General features: G+C 38.6%; 3 protein-coding genes across 3 annotated transcripts; 2 read left to right on the top strand and 1 right to left on the bottom strand.

The window, feature by feature from the left end:
• Positions 1-6,393: 6,393 nt before the first annotated feature.
• On the top strand, positions 6,394-8,111 carry LOC145119910 (7-deoxyloganetin glucosyltransferase-like). Its single transcript, XM_079055677.1, has 2 exons — positions 6,394-6,943; positions 7,035-8,111. The coding sequence occupies exons 1-2, from the start codon at positions 6,442-6,444 to the stop codon at positions 7,985-7,987; spliced, it is 1,455 nt and encodes a 484-aa protein (XP_078911803.1). The 5' UTR covers positions 6,394-6,441; the 3' UTR covers positions 7,988-8,111.
• Positions 8,112-16,136: 8,025 nt separating this feature from the next.
• Positions 16,137-17,856, top strand: LOC145120822 (7-deoxyloganetin glucosyltransferase-like). Its single transcript, XM_079056614.1, has 2 exons — positions 16,137-16,688; positions 16,780-17,856. Exons 1-2 carry the CDS (start codon positions 16,187-16,189, stop codon positions 17,730-17,732), a joined length of 1,455 nt encoding a protein of 484 aa, XP_078912740.1. The 5' UTR covers positions 16,137-16,186; the 3' UTR covers positions 17,733-17,856.
• Positions 17,857-25,156: 7,300 nt separating this feature from the next.
• LOC145122342 (secreted RxLR effector protein 161-like) lies at positions 25,157-25,723 on the bottom strand. The gene has a single exon (XM_079057955.1). It carries the CDS (start codon positions 25,721-25,723, stop codon positions 25,157-25,159), a length of 567 nt encoding a protein of 188 aa, XP_078914081.1.
• Positions 25,724-25,995: the final 272 nt, after the last annotated feature.

Genomic DNA, 25,995 nt, shown 5'->3' with positions numbered 1-25,995 from the left:
GATGATGGCAGGTTCACTATGAGATCCCTTCATATACTCACTGATGATAGGTTTCTGGAGCACGGTGACATACCTACTCAGCCACTCATTGGTGTAAACTTGTTCCTATGAAGGTCAACTTTCTCTTTTGGAGAACTAGGCTCGAACGCCTTCCCACTCGATGCAACCTAGATCACAAAGGCATTCTTTTACCACCCTGGCTTGTCCCTTTCCAAATACCGTCCAAGAATCTAATACATGTCTCTTGCTATGTTGCTCTATTAGCTTGGACTTTCATGCCACAGTTCAGTTGTGGTGCCTTATTTTTCCAGCCAATGCAGCCCATTGATGCGGGGATGAAGACGAGAATGATTGGTCGTGTAATTATGCAAGCTTATGTGCGAGTTTGGTGGGGTTACAGATATGGAAAAGTCTTTAATGGTATTGTTAATACTTAAAAGAAATATATAGTTTCCAACTCACTGAGGTGTAAGTTGTGAGTGGATCAAAAATAAGATTAAAAATGGTAAATTTATGGAATCGAACCGGTGTACAAGTCCTAATGTAACATCCCAAAATTTTCTTCAGAACGAACCTTTTACTTAATAAAGATGTTTACAAAATTAGTGTTCTCAAAACATTATTTAAAAATCAATGCCTCCCTAGATCAATGACATAAAATCAAGATGTGTACGGTCACGTCTTTGACTTGCCACGATTCTCTGAAATACCTGAAACCATAAACGAAAAACTATAAGTACAAAGCTTAGTGATTTCCCCCAAAGTATCAACACAGATAAGATAACATATACGTCAAACAACATACAAACAAGGCCTTCAGCATGACTGAAACTCCCCACCGGCCTACAGTCTATCTGGTATGCCCACAGAGCCTTCTGTCTGGAACGCCCTACCGACCTACAGTGTATCTGGTATGCTCACAGAACCTTCAGCATGACTGGTACGCCTCACCGGGCCTTCGGCCTATCTGGAATGTTCTCCGTGCCTTCGGCCTGACTGGTACGCCCTACTGGCCTTCAGTCTATCTGGGACACCCTGGGTCTGTTAGCCTTCAGCACATAGCAGGACCGCTTCAACCCAACCACACACAACATGTCAACATATACACACCCAAAACACATATACTCCCAACAAATAATAACAACATATCGATATAAACATTACCGGGTTTGTTGACTGACGACACAAAGCAGTACAATCTTAACCCACCCACATCACGACAACATATAACCAGTCAATAGACTATCAGGCAGATCTTACAAACCACTAAGCATAGCATCATCCTATCTACTAGGATACTAATCTAATAGATCACTACAATACTCAATCATACGATAACCAGGATAATAATCCAAAGGGTCAGCCTTGGTGCCTTTGTCCCATAAGTACAGTGAGGAAAAACTCACCTCGACAGCTGAACCCACGAATAAAATCTGACAGCAGATCTGCTACAAACTCCACGCTAGCATACATGAAAAACATTCAATTATCATTTGGGTTCCAATTTAAATCCAATAATCCGTTCATGGGGTAAAACTACCACCTTTACCCCTCACCTTGTTTGGTCCAAAACTGAGGCCCAAACTCCCAATAAAAAGGCCCACAAACCAAATAATCATTCAAAGCCCACTTATGGGCTAATTTTCCCAATTGGGTCCCCAAACTCATCATGGGCCTAACCCGAGAAGGCCCAAAATCCTAAAAGGATCAAATTAACCAATGGTAAACTCTAGTCCACTTCTGGTCAATGGTCCAATGTCTGAAAGTCAACAATTCAAGAAAACCCAACCTGGCCAAGTACGCCCCGCGTACTCAGCTGGTACACCCAGCGTACACCCTTTGGGGCTAGTACGCGCGGCGTACCATATGGGTACGCCCAACGTACTCCTCTGAACCCCAACCAACTCGAAAAAGCACTTAATCCCTTAATCCCTTGCTCCAAAATCTCAAATCTGATTCCTATAGATGACTTATCTAGTAAAGTTGGTAACTTTACTTGCATGCATGGCTTAAAGGAGCTCTAAAGCTCGAAAGAGCTTAATAAAAGATCTTAACACATGCATGCGATCAAATACACCATAAAGCTTGTATCTTTATCCTTAAGGGGCCTCTTAAATTACCGGATCTACAAGATTAAGCTTCTGAAACAATCCAAGCTCACAAGGACCAACCAATAGGGACTAAAATGATTCTACAAGCCCAGAAGAAGATCTATTGAATGAGTAAGCAAGATGGAGAATTGATACCTTCAAAGTCACGAAATGATGATGCAAATATTGGATCTCTAAGCTCCTCTCCAAATATCGAGCCTTCAACATTCTCCTTCTCTTGCATAAACCACTACCAACATTCTTCCAAGCTTCAACACTCACTCCAAGCACTCTTAGGTATTAATGAATGATAAGAGGGGTGGAGGGTGACCCAAAATGACCAGAGGAAGGTTAATATGTTGCTTATATAGGGTAAAACCTCAAAAATCAGGGTTTGTTGTTGAAGGGAGTACGCCTTGCGTACCCCTTAGTACGCTCGGTGCACTGTTGGACCACCCGCGATCGTTTTATTCGGTACGCCCCGCGTACTAATTGACCTTCCAAAACTCTAAAGCTTTACATGGCCAAAACTCTTTCATCCTAAGTCCATTCCCGATGAACTTTATATCCATGGAAAGGTGACGAGAAGCCCTACACTTATAACAATTCACCTTAGCCTTATAACTTCTCGAACAAAACCCAAATTTCATAATGGCCCGAACTGCCAAAATATGATCATGCCCTTGCGCTATGAAACACCATCGAACACTCGAATCACTTAGAATTTAACACCCTCATACAAAAAGGGCCAAATCCTTTCTTCCCCACGACCCCAAGCCTTATGATAAGTGATGATCGGGCCACAACCCCGAATAATGAAGCGATTCAAAATCCCAAAATACCCTTAAGGCGAAACTTGGTCAAACTTGGATTTGTTCAAAGTCAAAGTCAAATCAACCGGTCAAACCCATTAATTCAACTAAGTCAACCCAGCTAAGTCAACCCACCGAGTCAACTCATCCGAGCTGACCTTGTGTGAGTACGCGGGGCGTACTCCGGAGGTATGATGAGCATACTCCAAACCCTCGTAGTTGACCACCATCGGGGTGGTTGACCTCGTACGCAGAGTGTACTCCGAGTACGTATGGCGTACTCTCGCATCCTTCAAAACTCAATAAGTGCTTAATGGCTTAAGCACTTATGTCCATATTTTGGATCAAGGGCTAAAATACACTATAGAGTCATAAAGTTTCCAACTGTATGACTTTATGTGCCCATTAAGTGCTTAACTCCGAGTATTAATCCATTAAAACCTTCTACAGGATGGCATGGAGCAGCACTAACCATTGGGACTTCATTTTTATGACTTATGACCCATCCTAGGGTCTGAAAGGACAACTCAAATCGTCAAGAACATGTCATGCTCAAGATAAGACATTTGGGACCAAAAAGTATCACTAAAACACCCATTTCTAGATCTACATGATTGAAAGATCAAGTTGCAAGATTTATACCTTAGAAAGGTTGCAAATGAAGAATAAGTTTTAGATCCATAATGCTTCACTCCTCTAAGATGAGCTTGGCTTCCTTCCTTCTTCTTCTAAGCACACAAACCGACACTTTAAGGCTTGAAATGGATTCATTCGGTGGTTCTAGGGTTACAACACGAATGAGAGGGTGGAGGCTGATTAAGTTAAGGGAAATGAGGCCATAAGGATGCTTAAATACCTGCCAAACCCTAAAAATTAGGGTTTCCTCATTTTGCAAGTACGCCGAGTGCACAATTATGTACGCCCAGCGTACTAGGGTGCGCCCTAGTACGGTCAATGTACACCGTGTATGCATGGCGTACTCTGAAGCCTTAATTTACCAAAATGCCATTAAGGCCCTTTCTGCATACATTTCATGAACTTTGGTACCAAATGCAATATAAATGAATTAAAAGAATTGAAATTAGAAGTACCTTAACATCGGGATGTTACAACATGTATGGCAGAGTGTTCTGTTGGGTAATTGCTGTATTTGTAAGGTGTTGTTGTAACAAAGTTGGTAATTTTTTTGCCGTCAAGTCGTTGTTTCTAGGGGTTGGTCTTGTAGGTCTCCCAGACATATTTCTCTTGGTCGTGCTCAAACTACTACTAGTTTCCATCGCGACTAAAAGGTCCAGTGGTTGGATTTGTTATGTTGGCTGGTGTAGAGGCTGAAATTAGGTTGATCGGGCTAAAAAGTGTATCAGAATGAGGGTATGAGGTGTGCTGCTTGTCTTGCAAGATTGTAGACGAATGTTACTAATGCTGCTACATGAAATCTTGGTGTATTGTTGGCCACCTCAGTGTAGGCTTCCTCCAGTGAGCACTACAGATGTCACGATGCATAGAATTGACAAAGTTATGTTAGAAAGCCTTACTGGGGAGTGGACCCTGGTACTACTCTTTAATGCCTAAGTTAGATGCCATATTTTGGATCTAGTTTTCAGTGGAACTGCTAAAGATTACTTACCCCCTTCCGGAGAGGTTAAGCTTCGTCTTATAGTTGAGACTTTAACCATTCTATGATCTTTTCTTTCGAGTCTTGCTTTGGTCCTAAGGTTGTAAGGGTAGGACCCTTTTAAAAAAAATAAGCTTTCCTTTTCTGTATTTCCTGGATTATTGCTTTATATGTTGAGTACAGAAGGTAAGACGATTTCGGGTGTATGTGGTCGATATATCTTGATAGGCTAAATATCGACCTACACTTATTTATTAGTTACGGCTCTTCATCAGATCGAGTTCTTTTTTCGTCTTGGCTTTACGTAGGTTGGCGCCCGTACCCCATTACAACCCATATTTGCTTTCTTCTTCACGCCCCCTCTTCTTCTTCTTCATGATTCATTCTCCTCAGCACTAAAAAATTCTTTCAAACCACCAAATTTGATTATGCAACCAAGCTTCTCCATGTTGTAAATCGTTGTTGCTATATCAACGATGTCGATGGGTAATTACTAAGAGAATGTGAAGCTATCAACGATGTCGATGGGTTCCTGATTGAGACCGTGAAGCTGATACCAGAAGGTAGGAAAACTCAGATTGCCTTGCTTTAAAACCGGACTACCCGTTAGACGAAGCAATAAAGCATCAATGAAAAGCCCTGATATGTATTTATGTGTTTTGATGAAGACATGCTTGAGAAGAACATAATATTTTTTTTACCTAGAAGGTGTTTGTGAAAATGCCTCAAAGAAGAAGACATGTGATTTCATTTCAATGATGATGTTAATTTGCTCTTGTGGTGACGTAATGTCGTTTCCTTTGGTTTTTTTTCAAGAAAAAAGACAAGAACCAAACTAAACTTTGTTCTAAAGAAAGGAAAAGAACAAGGACCAAGTTGTTTACGACGTTTGTTGGAACGAGCTTGGGCATGAGATGACTCTAGACATGAAAATCAGCGTCCACCTACTTGCGATTTGAAAAACAAGATGATTCTAGATTTGAAAAATGATTTTTGTAGTTTGGATGAACGATTTGTCACAAGAGTTCATGGTCTTAAATAAAGAACCCAAATTAGGAAATTGTTATGATCAAATTGGGTTCTTTTTTTCAAATATTATTTATGTATTTTATTTAGCATTATGTGTTGTTCTTTACAAGAGAAAAAAAAATAGAATTTTTATGATCTAGTTAGTTACTTTAGCCAATTGATACAAAGAGACTTGGGTTCATGAAGAACATGAGATTTGGTTTTAGAATTTAAAAACAATTTAAAAAAAAATTAATTAACCAGGAATTCTACGTGGACGCCATGTCAGCACCACGTGGACCACCTCAGATGACTAACATGTCACCTTGATCTAACTCATCTAGACAACCAGATGTCCCTTTTCTCTTATTTAACTCGTAACTTGAAAGTTTAAGGAGTTGCAATTCTTTTCTCTTATTTAACTCGTAACATGTCACCTTGATCTAACTCATCTAGACAACCATATAATAACCTTTTCAAATTAATAGATAACAAAATCACTAAAAAATCCAAACTTTAACCATTAATGCACCATCAATTTTTTATATTTTTTTTACTGAAACTATATAATTTTGACAAGCAGAGAGCAGTTTTGTAATTTTATTGACGTTTATTGAGAATAAAAAAAATTAAGGACGGAATTCGACCGTTGTTTTTAATAAAATAAAAAAAGTTGGTTACTAAACGACCAACTGCATCAAACAAACCATTTTTATGTATATTACTCTAAATAAATACCACAAACGTGTTCCTAGTTTTAAATATATATTCTAAATAATAATTGAAGATGCTATATATCGAGAATTTGAATTACCAAAAAGGAGGGTTACAATTTCTTCTTTTTTGTTTGCCTATAAAATAGTTAGATTTATAGTTGTAGTCTTGCATTCAAATAAAAAACAAGGAGAAAGCTTCCATGGATTTTATTCTAAAGAAACCACATGCGTTGTGCATACCAACCCCATTTCAAGGCCATATTAACCCAATGCTAAAACTTGCTAAAATCCTCCACTCCAGAGGGTTTCATATTACCTTCGTTAACACTGAGTTCTACCATCAACGCCTCCTTCGATCTCAGGGATCCGACGCCCTAAATGGCCTCCCTTCCTTTTGCTTTGAAGCCATTCCAGATGGCCTTCCGCCACCAGAAAACCCTGGTGCCACCCCAGATGCTCTTTCCTTTTGCATGTCCGTTGATGAAATTTGTTTGGGTCCCTTAAAAAGCCTCCTTTCCAAACTGAATGCTTCATCTCCACCGGTGACTTGCATGGTTGCTGACATATTCATGGGCTTCACCCACGATGCAGCCAGAGAATTTGATATCCCCGAGATAGTTCTATGGACCAGTGATGTTGGTTCTCTAATGTGTCTTCATGAGTATCCGAATCTTTTGGAGAGAGATTTGGTTCCACGTAAAGGTAATATACTCTCAGTTTGTTTAGGACATGGAATATATGTATACACTGTAGTTCCTTATTTGAAGGTGATTTTATCATTTATTTTCTACAGATTCCACTTTTTTATCAAATGAGTATTTAAATACCATGATTGATTGTATACCAACTATGCCTGGTCTACGTCTAAAAGACCTGCCTTCATTCACTAGAAGGACCAGCCCTGGTGATGAATACATGCTTCAATATTTGCGTTTACAAACAGAGAGAGCAAAAAGCGCTTCTGCCATCATCTTCAATACCTTTCATGAACTAGACAGTGATCTTTTGGACACACTTTCTTCAGTCTTTGCTCCATGCTATGCTGTTGGTCCGTTTCACTTACTAGAGAAGGAAATTGATGAATCATTACCGTTCGTCAAATCAAGTCTTTGGAAGGAAGATAACAACTGTTTGAAGTGGCTAGAATCTAAACCACCTTCTTCAGTTATTTATGTGAATTTTGGTAGCATTACAGTGATGAAATATCAACATCTACTTGAGTTTTGTTGGGGACTTGCAAATAGCAATTATCCGTTCTTATGGATAATACGTCCGGACCTGGTGATTGGCCAATCTGCAGTACAGCTTCCATCAGAGTTTTTGGAAGAGACAAGCAGTAGAGGGATGTTGGCTAGTTGGTGCCCACAAGAACAAGTTCTAAATCACCCATCAATTGGAGGGTTTTTGACACACAGTGGATGGAATTCGACAATTGAAAGTATTTCCAGTGGAGTCCCAATGATTTGTTGTCCATTTTCTGGTGACCAACAAACCAATTGCTGGTCGTGTTGTAACAGGTGGGGGGTTGGCATGGAGATTGAGAAAGATGTAAAGAGAGAAGAAGTTGCCAAGCTAGTCATTGAGTTGATGAATGGAGAAAAAGGGAAAGAGATGAGAAAGAATGCAACCGACTTGAAGAACATGGCCGAAAAAGCATGTTCATCTCCTTTTGGTTCATCCACTGTTAATTTGGAGAAAGTGATTCAGCTGCTACAAGCAACTCCAAATAATTCATTATCTGTTTAAGATGCATGTGCGTTTATGATGATATTCTGCTAGGTACCGTTTGTTTGCTCAAAATAATCGATGTTTTGTTGTTGATCTAGTTTCAATATTATATCTCCTTAATAAATTAATATTCATGCCAAAATCATTAATGCTACATTATCTAATTCAATATTATCTATACAACTTTATTTTTACTGCCCGCAACACATTAAACATGTGTTTAATCCAAATAATCATTTTAATTGAACATTTGAATAATCATTCAGCTTCTCCATTAAACTTCATTCCATGTCATCACCCACACACTTCTTTAATCATTTATTTAATCCTAATTACCACCTTATTTAACCCCTTTACAACTTGACTTGTGGATGCCCTAAGTCCCTAAGTTCATAGCCAATTTCAATTATTTGTAACTAAATATGGTCAAGAGTTGATTTTGATCTTTAACATATAGAATAGTGTACAAAAAAATAAACTTGGATTGTGTGGAGTAATGTAATGAAAAGCAAAGCTAAAGGGAGGCTGGAAATTGGCAGCCTTAGAGCTCTCAGCCTCTCTTTGCTTTGGAAATGGTGGTGGACCTCGAGAAGTGATAATAAGGGGCTTTGGATTGAGATGATTACAACGTTTCATCGAGCTAATAGCAGCCTTGCACGGACATCTCAACCTTATACATTTCTAAGGTAGGGTTTAGGGCGTCCAATTCTAAAAGCTCTCATATTCTCCAAACTTATCTCAATATTAATATATCTCAAATATCAATTAGTCCATTACCAATTAAAAACTAAAATGTTGCATTTATCTTCTATTGTTCTCTCTAGATTCTCAATTGTTCAAATCTTCAACGTCAAAAGGTATGTGTTTAACTTCTTTTCCGGTTTTCCATCATCCAAAGGGTCCTATATTTTTGGTTCGCTTAGAGCCCCTGAAATGGTTGAGCCACCCTGCAGCCTTGGCTGCATCGCTCTGATGCCCACAAGGGTGAGGGGGGGGGGGGGGTATTGGGGTGTCATTATTAGGGGTGAGCAAAAACCACACCGCAACTAAAACTAACCGCAAAAACCGCATAAACCGCAACCGATTAACCTCAACCGCAATAAAAACCGATGGTGAGGTTTTATGTTTTTCAAAAACCGCAAATTTGCGGTGCGGTGCGGTTATTAGTTTTCAAAAAACCGCACCGCACCGCATATATTATATACAATTTTTTTATTAATTATTTATATATTTAATATTAAAAATAAGACAAGTTTCATGGATGAAAGATTGATAAAATACTAGAAGACAAAAGTGTTGGTTTTTTGTGATGTTTAACTTTGAAAAATGGTGAAATTAGATAATTTTAAGATATTTATTGTTAATTACTATTGATTTGACGTTTTTAAGATATTAGTTGTTTGTGATTTAAGTTAATTGTCTTATACTTTATGGTTTTTTTTTATTACAAGTAATATGTTTGAACTCTTAAAGTCGTTTGAGCTCCAAACTGTGGTTAAAAACCACACCAAATACATTAACCGCAACACAGAAAAAACAAAACCGTACGGCAAAAATAACCGCCTAACCGCACCGCAAAAATAACCGCACCAAGCAGTTTTGAAAATGGATTAACCGCATTTGCGGTTAGTGGTGAGGTTTTGGCTAATAACTGCACCGAACCGCACCACGCTCACCCCTAGTCATTATATTAAACACCTTAATCGGGCCCATGATTTCTATAAGATTGATTTAGGTAACATATTTGCTTAAGGTCGTGCTGACTGGAAATGGGAAGTTATAGGATGATGGCAGGTTCACTATGAGATCCCTTCATATACTCACTGATGATAGCTTTCTGGAGCACGGTGACATACCTACTCAGCCACTCATTGGTGTAAACTTGTTCCTATGAAGGTCAACTTTCTCTTTTGGAGAACTAGGCTCGAACGCCTTCCCACTCGATGCAACCTAGATCACAAAGGCATTCATTTACCACCCTGGCTTGTCCCTTTCCAAATACCTTCCAAGAATCTAATACTCGTCTCTTGCTATGTTGCTCTATTAGCTTGGACTTTCATGCCACAGTTCAGTTGTGGTGCCTTATTTTTCCAGCCAATGCAGCCCATTGATGCGGGGATGAAGACGAGAATGATTGGTCGTGTAATTATGCAAGCTTATGTGCGAGTTTGGTGGGGTTACAGATATGGAAAAGTCTTTAATGGTATTGTTAATACTTAAAAGAAATATATAGTTTCCAACTCACTGAGGTGTAAGTTGTGAGTGGATCAAAAATAAGATTAAAAATGGTAAATTTATGGAATCGAACCGGTGTACAAGTCCTAATGTAACATCCCAAAATTTTCTTTAAAACGAACCTTTTACTTAATAAAGATGTTTACAAAATTAGTGTTCTCAAAACATTATTTAAAAATCAGTGCCTCCCAAGATCAATGACATAAAATCAAGATGTGTACGGTCACGTCTTTGACTTGCCACGATTCTCTGAAATACCTGAAACCATAAACGAAAAACTATAAGTACAAAGCCTAGTGATTTCCCCCAAAGTATCAACACAGATAATATAACATATACGTCAAACAACATACACACAAGGCCTTCATCATGACTGAAACCCCTCACCGGCCTACAGTCTATCTGGTATGCCCACAGAGCCTTCTGTCTGGAACACCCTACCGGCCTACAGTGTATCTGGTATGCTCATAGAACCTTCAGCATGACTGGTACGCCTCACCGGCCTTCGGCCTATCTGGAATGTTCTCCGTGCGTTCGGCCTGACTGGTACGCCCTACTGGCCTTCAGTCTATCCGGGACGCCCTGGGTCTGTTAGCCTTCAGCACATAGCAGGACCGCTTCAACCCAACCACACACAACATGTCAACATATACACACCCAAAACACATATACTCCCAGCAAATAATAACAACATATCGATATAAACATTACCGGTTTTGTTGACTGACGACACAAAGCAGTACAATCTCAACCCACCCACATCACGACAACATATAACCAGTCAATAGACTATCAGGCAGATCTTACAAACCACTAAGCATAGCATCATCCTATCTACTAGGATACTAATCTAATAGATCAATACAATACTCAATCATACGATAACCAGGATAATAATCCAAAGGGTCAGCCTTGGTGCCTTCGTCCCATAAGTACACTGAGGAAAAACTCACCTCGACAGCTGAACCCACGAATAAAATCTGACAGCAGATCTGCTACAAACTCCACGCTAGCATACATGAAAAACATTCCATTATCATTTGGGTTCCAATTCAAATCCAATAATCCGTTCATGGGGTAAAACTACCACCTTTACCCCTCACCTTGTTTGGTCCAAAACTGAGGCCCAAACTCCCAATAAAAAGGCCCACAAACCAAATAATCATTCAAATCCCACTTATGGGCTAATTTTCCCAATTGGGCCCAAACGCATCATGGGCCTAACCCGAGAAGGCCCAAAATCCTAAAAGGATCAAATTAACGAATGTTAAACTCTAGTCCACTTCTGGTCAATGGTCCAATGTCCGAAAGTCAACAATTCAAGAAAACCCAACCTGGCCAAGTATGCCCCGCGTACTCAACTGGTACACCCAGCGTACACCCTTTGGGGCTAGTACGCGCGGCGTACCATATGGGTACGCCCAACGTACTCCTCTGAACCCCAACCAACTCGAAAAAGCACTTAATCCCTTAATCCCTTGCTCTAAAATCTCAAATCTGATTCCTATAGATGACTTATCTAGTAAAGTTGGTAACTTTACTTGCATGCATGGCTTAAAGGAGCTCTAAAGCTCGAAAGAGCTTAATAAAAGATCTTAACACATGCATGCGATCAAATAAACCATAAAGCTTGTATCTTTATGCTTAAGGGACCTCTTAAATTACCGGATCAACAAGATTAAGCTTCTGAAACAATCCAAGCTCACAAGGACCAACCAATAGGGACTAAAATGATTCTACAAGCCCACAAGAAGATCTATTGAATGAGTAAGCAAGACGGAGAATTGATACCTTCAAAGTCACGAAATGATGATGCAAATATTGGATCTCTAAGCTCCTCTCCAAATATCGAGCCTTCAACATTCTCCTTCTCTTGCATAAACAACTACCAACATTCTTCCAAGCTTCAACACTCACTCCAAGCACTCTTAGGTATCAATGAATGATAAGAGGGGTGGAGGGTGACCCAAAATGACCAGAGGAAGGTTAATATGTTGCTTATATAGGGTAAAACCTCAAAAATCAGGGTTTGTTGTTGAAGGGAGTACGCCTTGCGTACCCCTTAGTACGCTCGGTGCACTGTTGGACCACCCGCGATCATTTAACTCGGTACGCCCCGCGTACTAGTTGACCTTCCAAAACTCTAAAGCTTTACATGGCCAAAACTCTTTCATCCTAAGTCCATTCCAGATGAACTTTATATCCATGGAAAGGTGACGAGAAGCCCTACACTTATAACAATTCACCTTAGCCTTATAACTTCTCGAACAAAACCCAAATTTCATAATGGCCCGACCAAAATATGATCATGCCCTTGGGCTATGAAACACCATCGAACACTCGAATCACTTAGAATTTAACACCCTCATACAAAAAGGGACAAATCCTTTCTTCCCCACGACCCCAAGCCTTATGATAAGTGATGATCGGGCCACAACCCCGAATAATGAAGCGATTCGAAATCCCAAAATACCCTTAAGGTGAAACTTGGTCAAACTTGGATTTGTTCAAAGTCAAAGTCAAAGTTAACCGGTCAAACCCATTAATTCAACTGAGTCAACCCAGCCAAGTCAACCCACCGAGTCAACTCATCCGGGCTGACCTTGTGTGAGTACGCGGGGCGTATTCCGGAGGTATGATGAGCATACTCCAAACCCTCGTAGTTGACCACCATCGGGGTGGTTGACCTCGTACGCAGAGTGTACTCGGAGTACGTATGGCGTACTCTCGCATCCTTCAAAACTCAATAAGTGCTTAATGGCTTAAGCACTTATGTCCATATTTTGGATCAAGGGCTAAAATACACTATAGAGTCATAAAGTTTCCAACTGTATGACTTTATGTGCCCATTAAGTGCTTAACTCCGAGTATTAATCCAATGAAACCTTCTACAGGATGGCATGGAGCAACACTAACCATTGGGACTTCATTTTTATGACTTATGACCCATCCTAGGGTCTGAAAGGACAACTCAAATCGTCAAGAACATGTCATGCTCAAGATAAGACATTTGGGACCAAAAAGTATCACTAAAACACCCATTTCTGGATCTACATGATTGAAAGATCAAGTTGCAAGATTTATACCTTAGAAAGGTTGCAAATGAAGAATAAGTTTTAGATCCATAATGCTTCACTCCTCTAAGATGAGCTTGGCTTCCTTCCTTCTTCTTCTAAGCACACAAACCGACACTTTAAGGCTTGAAATGGATTCATTCGGTGGTTCTAGGGTTACAACACGAATGAGAGGGTGGAGGCTGATTAAGTTAAGGGAAATGAGGCCATAAGGATGCTTAAATACCTGCCAAACCCTAAAAATTAGGGTTTCCTCATTTTGCAAGTACGCCCAGTGCACAATTATGTACGCCCATCGTACTAGGGTGCGCCCTAGTACGCTCAACGTGCACCATGTATGCATGGCGTACTCTGAAGCCTTAATTTACCAAATTGCCATTAAGGCCCTTTCTGCATACATTTCATGAACTTTGGTACCAAATGCAATATAAATGAACTAAAAGAATTGAAATTAGAAGTACCTTAACATCGGGATGTTACAACATGTATGGCAGAGTGTTCTGTTGGGTAATTGTGGTATTTGTAAGGTGTTGTTGTAACAAAGTTGGTAATTTTTTTGCCGTCAAGTCGTTGTTTCTAGGGGTTGGTCTTGTAGGTCTCCCAAACATATTTCTCTTGGTCGTGCTCAAACTACTACTAGTTTCCATCGCGACTAAAAGGTCCAGTGGTTGGATTTGTTATGTTGGCTGGTGTAGAGGCTGAAATTAGGTTGATCGGGCTAAAAAGTGTATCAGAATGAGGGTATGAGGTGTGCTGCTTGTCTTGCAAGATTGTAGACGAATGTTACTAATGCTGCTACATGAAATCTTGGTGTATTGTTGGCCACCTAAGTGTAGGCTTCCTCCAGTGAGCACTACAGATGTCACGATGCATAGAATTGACAAAGTTGTGTTAGAAAGCCTTACTGGGGAGTGGACCCTGGTACTACTCTTTGATGCCTAAGTTAGATGCCATATTTTGGATCTAGTTTTCAGTGGAACTGCTAAAGATTACTTACCCCCTTCCGGAGAGGTTAAGCTTCGTCTTATAGTTGAGACTTTAACCATTCTATGATCTTTTCTTTCGAGTCTTGCTTTGGTCCTAAGGTTGTAAGGGTAGGACCCTTTTAAAAAAAATAAGCTTTCCTTTTCTGTATTTCCTGGACTATTGCTTTATAGGTTGAGTACAGAAGGTAAGACGATTTCGGGTGTATGTGGTCGATATATCTTGATAGGCTAAATATCGACCTACACTTATTTATTAGTTATGGCTCTTCATCAGATCGAGTTCTTTTTTCGTCCTGGCTTTATGTAGGTTGGCGCCCGTACCCCATTACAACCCATATTTGCTTTCTTCTTCACGCCCCCTCTTCTTCTTCATGATTCATCCTCGTCAGCACTAAAAAATTCTTCCAAACCACCAAATTTGAATATGCAACCAAGCTTCTCCATGTTGTAAATCGTTGTTGCTATATCAACGATGTCGATGGGTAATTACTAAGAGAATGTGAAGCTATCAACGATGTCGATGGGTTCCTGATTGAGACCGTGAAGCTGATACCAGAAGGTAGGAAAACTCAGATTACCTTGCTTTAAAACCGGACTACCCATTAGACGAAGCAATAAAACATCAATGAAAAGCCCTGATATGTATTTATGTGTTTTGATGAAGACATGCTTGAGAAGAACATAATATTTTTTTTACCTAGAAGGTGTTTGTGAAAATGCCTCAAAGAAGAAGACATGTGATTTCATTTCAATGATGATATTAATTTGCTCTTGTGGTGACCTAATGTCGTTTCCTTTGGTTTTTTTCAAGAAAAAAGACAAGAACCAAACTAAACTTTGTTCTAAAGAAAGGAAAAGAACAAGGACCAAGTTGTTTACGACGTTTGTTGGAACGAGCTTGGGCATGAGATGACTCTAGACATGAAAATCAGCGTCCACCTACTTGCGATTTGAAAAACAAGATGATTCTAGATTTGAAAAAATGATTTTTGTAGTTTGTATGAACGATTTGTCACAAGAGTTCATGGTCTTAAATAAAGAACCCAAATTAGGAAATTGTTATGATGAAATTTGGTTCTTTTTTTCAAATATTATTTATGTATTTTATTTAGCATTATGTGTTGTTCTTTACAAGAGAAAAAAAAGTAGAATTTTTATGATCTAGTTAGTTACTTTAGCCAATTGATACAAAGAGACTTGGGTTCATGAAGAACATGAGATTTGGTTTTAGAATTTAAAAACAATTTAAAAAAAAAATTAATTAACCAGGAATTCTACGTGGACGCCATGTTAGCACCACGTGGACCACCTCAGTTGACTAACATGTCACCTTGATCTAACTCATCTAGACAACTAGATGTCCCTTTTCTCTTATTTAACTGGTAACTTGAAAGTTTAAGGAGTTGCAATTCTTTTCTCTTATTTAACTCGTAACATGTCACCTTGATCTAACTCATCTAGACAACCATATAATAACCTTTTCAAACTAATAGATAACAAAATCACTAAAAAATCCAAACTTTGACCATTAATGCACCATCAATTTTTTATATATTTTTTTACTGAAACTATATAATTTTGACAAGCAGAGAGTAGTTTTGTAATTTTATTGACGTTTATTGAGAATAAAAAAAATTAAGGACGGAATTCGACAGTTTTTTTTTATAAAATAAAAAAAGTTGGTTACTAAACGACCAACTGCATCAAACAAACCATTTTTATGTATATTACTCTAAATAAATACCACAAACGTGTTCCTATTTTAAATATATATTCTAAATAATAATTGAAGATGCTATATATCGAGAATTTGAATTACCAAAAAAGGAGGGTTACAATTTCTTCTTTTTTGTTTGTCTATAAAATAGTTAGATTTATAGTTGTAGTCTTGCATTCAAATAAAAAACAAGGAGAAAGCTTCCATGGATTTTATTCTAAAGAAACCACATGCGTTGTGCATACCAACCCCATTTCAAGGCCATATTAACCCAATGCTAAAACTTGCTAAAATCCTCCACTCCAGAGGGTTTCATATTACCTTCGTTAACACTGAGTTCTACCATCAACGCCTCCTTCGATCTCAGGGATCGGACGCCCTAAATGGCCTCCCTTCCTTTTGCTTTGAAGCCATTCCAGATGGCCTTCCGCCACCAGAAAACCCTGGTGCCACCCCAGATGCTCTTTCCTTTTGCATGTCCGTTGATGAAATTTGTTTGGGTCCCTTAAAAAGCCTCCTTTCCAAACTGAATGCTTCATCTCCACCGGTGACTTGCATGGTTGCTGACATATTCATGGGCTTCACCCACGATGCAGCCAGAGAATTTGATATCCCCGAGATAGTTCTATGGACCAGTGATGTTGGTTCTCTAATGTGTCTTCATGAGTATCCGAATCTTTTGGAGAGAGATTTGGTTCCACGTAAAGGTAATATGCTCTCAGTTTGTTTAGGACATGGAATATATGTATACACTGTAGTTCCTTATTTGAAGGTGATTTTATCATTTATTTTCTACAGATTCCACTTTTTTATCAAATGAGTATTTAAATACCATGATTGACTGTATACCAACTATGCCTGGTCTGCGTCTAAAAGACCTGCCTTCATTCACTAGAAGGACCAGCCCTGCTGATGAATACATGCTTCAATATTTGCGTTTACAAACAGAGAGAGCAAAAAGCGCTTCTGCCATCATCTTCAATACCTTTCATGAACTAGACAGTGATCTTTTGGACACACTTTCTTCAGTCTTTGCTCCATGCTATGCTGTTGGTCCGTTTCACTTACTAGAGAAGGAAATTGATGAATCATTACCGTTCGTCAAATCAAGTCTTTGGAAGGAAGATAACAACTGTTTGAAGTGGCTAGAATCTAAACCACCTTCTTCAGTTATTTATGTGAATTTTGGTAGCATTACAGTGATGAAATATCAACATCTACTTGAGTTTTGTTGGGGACTTGCAAATAGCAATTATCCGTTCTTATGGATAATACGTCCGGACCTGGTGATTGGCCAATCTGCAGTACAGCTTCCATCAGAGTTTTTTGAAGAGACAAGCAGTAGAGGGATGTTGGCTAGTTGGTGCCCACAAGAACAAGTTCTAAATCACCCATCAATTGGAGGGTTTTTAACACACAGTGGATGGAATTCGACAATTGAATGTATTTCCAGTGGAGTCCCAATGATTTGTTGTCCATTTTCTGGTGACCAACAAACCAATTGCTGGTCGTGTTGTAACAGGTGGGGGGTTGGCATGGAGATTGAGAAAGATGTAAAGAGAGAAGAAGTTGCCAAGCTAGTCATTGAGTTGATGAATGGAGAAAAAGGGAAAGAGATGAGAAAGAATGCAACCGACTTGAAGAACATGGCCGAAAAAGCATGTTCATCTCCTTTTGGTTCATCCACTGTTAATTTGGAGAAAGTGATTCAGCTGCTACAAGCAACTCCAAATAATTCATTATCTGTTTAAGATGCATGTGCGTTTATGATGATATTCTGCTAGGTACCGTTTGTTTGCTCAAAATAATCGATGTTTTGTTGTTGATCTAGTTTCAATATTATATCTCCTTAATAAATTAATATTCATGCCAAAATCATTAATGCTACATTATCTAATTCAATATTATCTATACAACTTTATTTTTACTGCCCGCAACACATTAAACATGTGTTTAATCCAAATAATCATTTTAATTGAACATTTGAATAATCATTCAGCTTCTCCATTAAACTCCATTCCATGTCATCACCCACACACTTCTTTAAACATTTATTTAATCCTAATTACCACCTTATTTAACCCCAATACAGCTTGCCTTGTGGATGCCCTAAGTCCCTAAGTTCATAGCCAATTTCAATTATTTGTAACAAAATAGGGTCATGAGTTGATTTTGATCTTTAACATATAGAATAGTGTACAAAAAAATAAACTTGGATTGTGTGGAGGGATGTAATGAAAAGCAAAGTTAAAGGGAGGCTGGAAATTGGTAGCCTTAAAGCTCTCAGCCTCACTTTGCTTTACAAATGGTGGTGGACCTCGAGAAGTGATAATGGTGGTGGACCTCGAGAAGTGATAATACGGGTCTTTGGATTGAGATGATTACAACTTTTCATCGAGCTAATGGCAACCTTGCATAGACAACTCAACCTTATATTTTTCCAAGGTAGAGTTTAGGGCGTCCGATTCTAAATGGTTTAATATTCTCCAAACTTAACTCAATATTAATATATTTCAAATATCAATTAGTCCATTACCAATTAAAAACTAAAATGCCGCATTTATCTTCTATTAATCTATCTAGATTCTCAATTGTTCAAATTCTCAACGTCAAAAGTTTTGTGTTTCACTGCTTTTCCAGTTTTCCATCATCCAAAGGGCCCCATATTTTTGGTTCACTTAGAGCCCCTAAAATGGTTGAGCCACCCTGCAGCCTTTTTTGCATCGCTCTGATGGCCACGGGGGGGGGGGGGGGGTTGGGGTGTCATTACATTAGCGACCTTAATCGGGCCCATGGTTTCTATAAGATTGATTTAGATAATATATTTTGTTAAGGTCGTGCTGACTGGAAATGAGAAGTTACAGTGACTGGAAATGAGAAGTTACAGGATGATGGCATGTTCACTATGAGATACCTTCATTTACTCACTGATGACAGGTTTCTAGAGCACGGTGACATACCTACTCGACCACTCATTGGTGTAAACTTGTTCCTATAAAGGTCAACTTACTCTTTTGGAGAACTAGGCTCGAACACCTTCCCACTCGATGCAACCTAGATCACAAAGGCATTCATTTACCATCCCTGGCTTGTCCCTTTTCAAATACCGTCTAATAATTTAAGACACATCTATTGTTATGTTGCTCTATTAACCTGGAGTTTCATGCCACAGTTCAGTTGTGGTGCTTTATTTTTCCAGCCAATGCAACCCATTGATGTGGGGTTGAAGACGAGAATGATTGGCCGTGTAATTCTTATGCTAGCTTATACGCGAGTTTGGTGGGGTTACAGAATTGGAAAAGTCTTTAATGGTATTGTTAAAACTTAAAAGAAATATATAGTTTCCTTGTCATTGAGGTGTAAGCTGTGAGTAGATAAAAAATAAGATAAAAAATGGTAAATTTATGGAGTGTAATCGGTGTACAAGTCTTAACCTTTGTAATAATTTTGTAAGTTGCTATCCCCTCTCTAGATTCATAATAAAAATTGTTTGTTATTTAAAAGTTATAGAATAGGTATATGAATTTAATATTCTATCCTTATTTACTTCTGTATATTACCCGTATTTAGTTCCTGATTTTTCGACTCCTATTACTCCTAATTCTTGGCCTTCTCGTTGTATTGTGTTTGTATATAACCCCTTTCCTTGTACGCTGTATTTGTGTGATCAAAATAATAAATAAAGATTCAAATTCTTTATGGTATCAGAGCAGAGCAGTACTACACTACTACTGCTCAGTTGATCAACTCTAACAAACTGATCGTGATCAGTTCATGGCCGACGACAAGAACAACAACAGTAAAAAGAGTGAAGGGAGCGAACCTGATGTTAGCACTGCCTCCTATCTTGATCAATCAGATTATCCACGAAAAATGCACCTGAATGATGCCTTGACGGGTAACAATTATAACGAATGGGTTTAAGAGATTGAAGATTTCTTATTTTCCAAGAACAAGATTGGGTTCATTGATGAATCGATAATAAAACAAGAAAAGACGGAAGCAGACTACATGGCATGAATGAGGTGTGATGCGGTGATAAAAGGGTGTCTCACCACTGCCATGGAAAAAAAGATCCGCACCGGCGTCAAATAGGCTAACAGTGTTGTTGAGATATGGTTAGATCTCCGTGAGAGGTTTGGAAAAGAAAGTGTGTCACGCGCATACGAACTGAAACAAGTAATCTCAAATACTCGACACAATGGGTTAACTGTTTCAGCATACTACACAAACCTTCGATGACTAAGGGATGAGATTTAATCAGTCCTCCCTACTCCTCGTTGTACCTGTGACAATTGTGACTGTGGTTTGGGAAAATCACTTGTTGAATTGAAGGAGAAAGAAATGTAATATGAGTTTCATAGTGAGTTCTCGATTATGAGAACACAAATACTAGCTTTGAAACCGACACGTTCTCTTGGATTTGCTTCACATCTTGTTGCTGAGTATGAAAAACAAAGGTTCATCACCAACACCAAGAGACCTACTGTTGAAGCAGCAACTTTCCAGGCCTATACCAAGACTAATACAAATAAACATGGGAGCAAGGCAGTGAAGAAACTCACAAAGCAAGGAGAACATTGAAGCTTTTGTGACAAAGATGGTCACACCCGTGATAGGTGATTCAAGCGAATTGGCTATCTGGATTGGTGGTCGGGAAAGAACAAACAAGACAAAGGGAAACCAAGGGATGTGTATATAGAGAATGAATCAAGCTCAATAGAAGGTTTAAATAAAGTTTAATATGAACAATTCCTAAAGCATTTCACACCAAAAGAGTCCACAAATAAGAATGATGGCTGACCAGCAGCCAACATGACATAAAACTAGTCCAATTGACTCGTGGATTGTTGATATAGGAGCCACCAAACACATGACCAAAAAAATCAATATTCTTGAGAATGTAATGCCTTCCATTGATAAGGATCTTGTGATCATAACTAATAGAGAATCCATTTCTGTCGAGGGAAGAGGAAATCACACTCTATCTAACGGGACAAAAGTGAAAGAGGTTTTGCACATTCCCATTTTTAATTATAATCTTTTATCCGTTAGCAAACTTTCAAATGAGTTAAAGTGTGTTGTAACTTTCTTTTCGCATTTTTTTTTGCCATGCAGGACCTAACTTCGAGGAGTTTGTTTGGAGCGGGTAAATGCAAGAATGGTCTATATCGGATGGGAATGCTTGGAATGGAGAGGAATGCTTTGACGTCGAAAGGTGATATATGGCACAAGAGGTTGGGGAATGCTGGTGAAAAAAAAGTTGAACAACATAATAAGATGGTCAAAACTCAATTTGACAAGAATGTTAAAAGAATAAGGTGTGATAACACTGGTGAATTCACATCGAACAAGATGGTAAGTTTTTATGCCGATAATGGAATTCTCCTAGAACTACTTGTCCACAAACCCCTCAACAAAACGGGGTTGTGGAACGGAAGCACGTACACTTACTTGCAGTTGCTCGGACTTTAATGGCCGAGGCCAATCTTCAATCAAGGTTCTAGGGTGAGTGGATATTGATGGCCACTTATGTCATAGATAGGCTACCTTCGGAAGTGATAGAGGATAAAATACCATACGAGTTGTTGTATGGTCATAAACAAAATTATGTTTAGATGAGGATTTTTGGATGTTTGGTTTACTATCGCAGCGCATAAACAAAAAGTGACAAATTCAAAATAAGAGGAAGACCATGAGTGTTTATGGGTTATCTACATGGAACGAAAGGTTACAAAGTCTATGACTAAAGCCACAACAAAATCATTGTTTCAATGGATTTCAAGTTTGCTGAAAATGCTTTCCCTTTTCATACCACTGTAAATACAAATAAAAAAGAAAGTAATAGTGAGATAGAGGTTCCCTATGATGTTGGAGAAATATGGATTGAACCAAGTGAAAAGAATGACGAATCAGTCAATGAAGAAGGACTAAATTTCGATGAGCCATCAATTGACTTCACAAATGAAGAAGAAAGAAAAAATGAGGAGGAAATTCATATCAAAAGTAAAAATGAGCATGTCGAAACCAACTAGAATCCTTATGTTAATGAAGGGGATGTAAATTTGACCAGGTAAGAGAAAAGGGAAATAGGTCGAGACCCAACCACATGGAAGATTATGAAGTGAAGCTCCCTCCATATATAGACCATTCGCAACCCGCTCCAAGTCAAGAACACTCCACAGTATATCCCTTGTCCAACTGTGTTTATGATGAAAAGTTTTCAAAATCTCACAAAGCCTTTATGGCGGCCATCACTTCTAACGATGAGCCAAAGACTTTCAATCAAGTTGTGAAGGACCCGAATGGGAGAGCTGAAATGCAAAGGGAAATAAGAGCTTTAGAAGAAAATGAAAGATGGTACATTGATGAATTACCAAGTGGAAAGAAACCTATTGATTCAAAGTGGTTTTACAAGATAATATACAAGTCAAATGGTAAGATAGAAAGATACAAGGCCTGACTTGTAGTAAAAGATTTCACCTAAATGGAAAGTGTCGATTATTAGACCACTTTTGCACCGGTTGAAAAGTTGGTTGCTTTAAGGACTCTCTTTGCTATTGTTGTTAAAAGAGAATAGATCATCCACCAATTAGATGTTAACAATCCATTCTTACATGGTGAGCTTAACGAGGATGTTTACATGAAGATACCGGAGGGTTACGATAAAAGGGGAGTGAACAAAGCATGCAAGTTAAAGAAGTCACTTTACGGTCTGAAACAAGCTTCATGAAGCTGGTACCAAAAACTTATAATCGCTATCCTCATGCAGATCATTCTATCTTCATATACAAACACAACAAAGTCTTTAGTGATATCCTTCTATACGTTGATGACATTATCATCGTGGGAAATTACCTGGATAAAATTGAAGAAGCTATAGTTTTCCTTGATAGGGAATTCAACATAAAGGATCTTCGACCTCTGAAATATGTTTTTGGTATAAAGGTGGCTAGTACAAAGGATGGTTTACTTTTGAGTAAGAAAAAAATATATTCTGGACATTCTTGAAGACATCAGAATGTTGGGATGTAAACCCTGTTCCTTCCCGATGCAACGAAACTTGAGACTTGGCAAAGAAAATGAAGAACCACATGTCGATGCAAGTAAATATCGTCGATTGGTTGGTAGGTTGTTGTATCTACAAGCTACTAGACCCGATCTCACGTATGTCGTGAGCATTCTAAGTCAATTTGTATTGGATCCACGACAAGGTCACTTAGGTGCGGAAATGAGGGTCTTGATATATCTAAAAGCTACTCCCACACAAACTGTCATGTTTCCTAAGCAAGGAGGAACTAATCTCATTGCATATTACGATGCGAATTGGCTTGGATGCCTATATACTCGATGGTCTTGAATGGTATATGTTCTGCTTTTAGGAGGAACTCCAATCTCGTGGAAATCAAAGAAGCATATGTTTGTTTCTCGATCTTCTGCTGAAGCAGAATACCAAGCAATGGCTTCTAAACAAACTTGATGTAAAACAAATTAGGCCCACACCTATATACTGCGATAATCAAGTTGCTTGCAACATTGCCACCAATCCAATCGTTCATGAAAGAACTAAACATGTTGAAATGGATTGTTACTTTGTGTGTGAACGAGTTGATTCACAAGAAGTTGTTCGTTTTCTGATTCACACAAAGATGCAAGTAGCATACCTCTTCACTAAGGCTTTGGGTCTACATCAATTCGAGACCTTAGTTGGCAAGTTAGGCATGCAAAATGTAACATCCCAAAAATTATTGAGTAAAATTTTCATTTTAGAACTAACAAAAACATCATTCCTTCATTTCAAAAACCCACCAAAACATGATAATGTATAAAATAGTTATTAGAGTACAAATAATGTCATAAAATGCAGAATGCTAGTGGATGTGGTGCGATCATGTCTGACCTTTCCCTTTCGAACTAGACGTACCTAAAACCATAAAACTAAAACTGTAAGCACAAAGATTATTGAGTTTCCCCAAAATACCCCATACCATACATACGTAACACTTCAAAACTAAACTAGGTTTATTTCACCCCCTTCGGTATCCTTCAACCGGTACTAGGTCTGTTTCATGCCCCTTCGGTATCTTTGAACTAGTATTAGGTCTGTTTCACCCCTTTCGGTATCTTTCAACCGATAGTGGGTCTATTTCACCCCTTCGATCTCATTCAACCGATAATAGGTCTCTTTGACCCCTACAATTAAACACACAATCATGTCAGCAAGAGTTCGAAAGGCAACAAGCACATACAGACATATCAGTAAGTGTCACAGAGACAAATATCATCCTACAAACATAATCCCATGGGCCAACATTGGTGCCTTCGACCCCCGAGTATAGTAAAGAGACTCACCTAAAACACGGTGATCAACTGGTAATCCTCCTACTGCCACGAATACAGATACTACAAGCCACCTATTCAGTACTATAAACTACAACCTTAGCATCCCTTCCAAAACTACAGGTTTGACCAAAAGTCAACGCAATTCAAAACTGAAAGTCAACGGTCAATGTTGACCCTCCATGTCGTGGCCATCCTTGGCCACATCGTGGCCTTCAAACGACAAAACAGACACGTTTTACCCAGTCACCACATTGTTGCAACCTAGGCCACACCGTGGGCACTAGGTTCAAAATGTCTTAATGGTTTAAGTAGAATCCTCCAATTCCAAAGTTTCCAAAGTCCAAATCTGATCATTTCTAATGTCCAAATGGATAAAGTTTCCACCTTTATCCCTCGAGACCAATCAAGAGGTCTAGATCTCAAGTCTTAGATCCAAAAAGGCTAAAATGGCAACGAAATAATCAAGAAGTACTTAATCCCTTAAGCATTAAGCTCATTTGCTCCAAGCTTATGACACTAAAAATAACCTAATGATTAGGTCTTTTTAGACATGCATGTCCAATGCATGTATTAGACTTAACTTAGGTCAAAATGCGGTTTTATGACTAAAATCTTATGCATGGCTCAAATTCATTACATAATGTTGCTTACAATTAACATGCTTGGATGGTGGTAGTGGCTTCGTGAATGGGTCCGCTACGTTTTGATCTATATGAACTTTGCGAATACAAGAATCACCCTCTTCAACTGTATTTCGAATGTTGTTGAATCTTTGTTGGACGTGCCTAGTTTTCTTCTGTGATTTGGGTTCCTTAGATAAAGCGATGGCACCCTAATTATCACAAAATATCTTTAGGGGATCCTGAATGGAAGGGATAACCCCTAGATCTTTAATGAATTCTTTCATCCAGGCTACTTGTTGTGCTGCTTCTAAAGCACCAATATATTCTGATTCTGTAGTAGATTGTGTGACTATGCGTTTCTTGGTGCTCTTCCAAGAAATTGTCCCTCCATTCATAATGAATACAAAACCAGATTGCGATTTAGAATCATCTGCACATTTTTGGAAACTAGCATCAGTGTAGCACTTTACACTAGGATCTTCTTCTAAACCTCCATAGATGTGGAACATTTCTTTAGTTCTTTGTAAGTACTTCAAAATGTTCTTAACAACAATCCAATAACCTTCTCCCGAATTTTGTTGGTATCTACTCATCATGCTCAAAGCATATGATATATACGGTCTTGTGCATAACATGACATACATGATGGATTCAATTATAGAAGCATATGTGATTCCATTCATTCTCTCTAGCATAACTTTTGTTCTAGGGCATTGTGATGAGCTCAATATAGTTCCATGTGATATTGGAAAAAATCCTTTCTTAAAATTCTCCATATTGAACCTTTTCAATATTTTGTTAATGTATGCACTGTGACTTAAACCTATAAGTCTCCCTGATCTATCTCTACAGATCTTTATACCACGAATTAATATAACATGCTTCACCCAAATCTTTCAGTGAGTAACATTTCTTAAGCCTTGTTTTAACTCCGTTCAAAGAAGGAATGTCATTGACAATAAGAAATATGTCATCCACATTTAGAAGTAGGAATATGACATTGCTCCCACTAGTTTTCTTATAAACACACTGCTCATCTTCATTTCAT

This window comes from Lactuca virosa, chromosome 6 (assembly GCF_052849685.1).
Source record: "Lactuca virosa cultivar CGN04683 chromosome 6, Lactuca_virosa_CGN04683_v6, whole genome shotgun sequence".
Classification (NCBI taxonomy): domain Eukaryota; kingdom Viridiplantae; phylum Streptophyta; class Magnoliopsida; order Asterales; family Asteraceae; genus Lactuca; species Lactuca virosa.
This window is presented reverse-complemented; position numbering and strand designations above follow the sequence as displayed.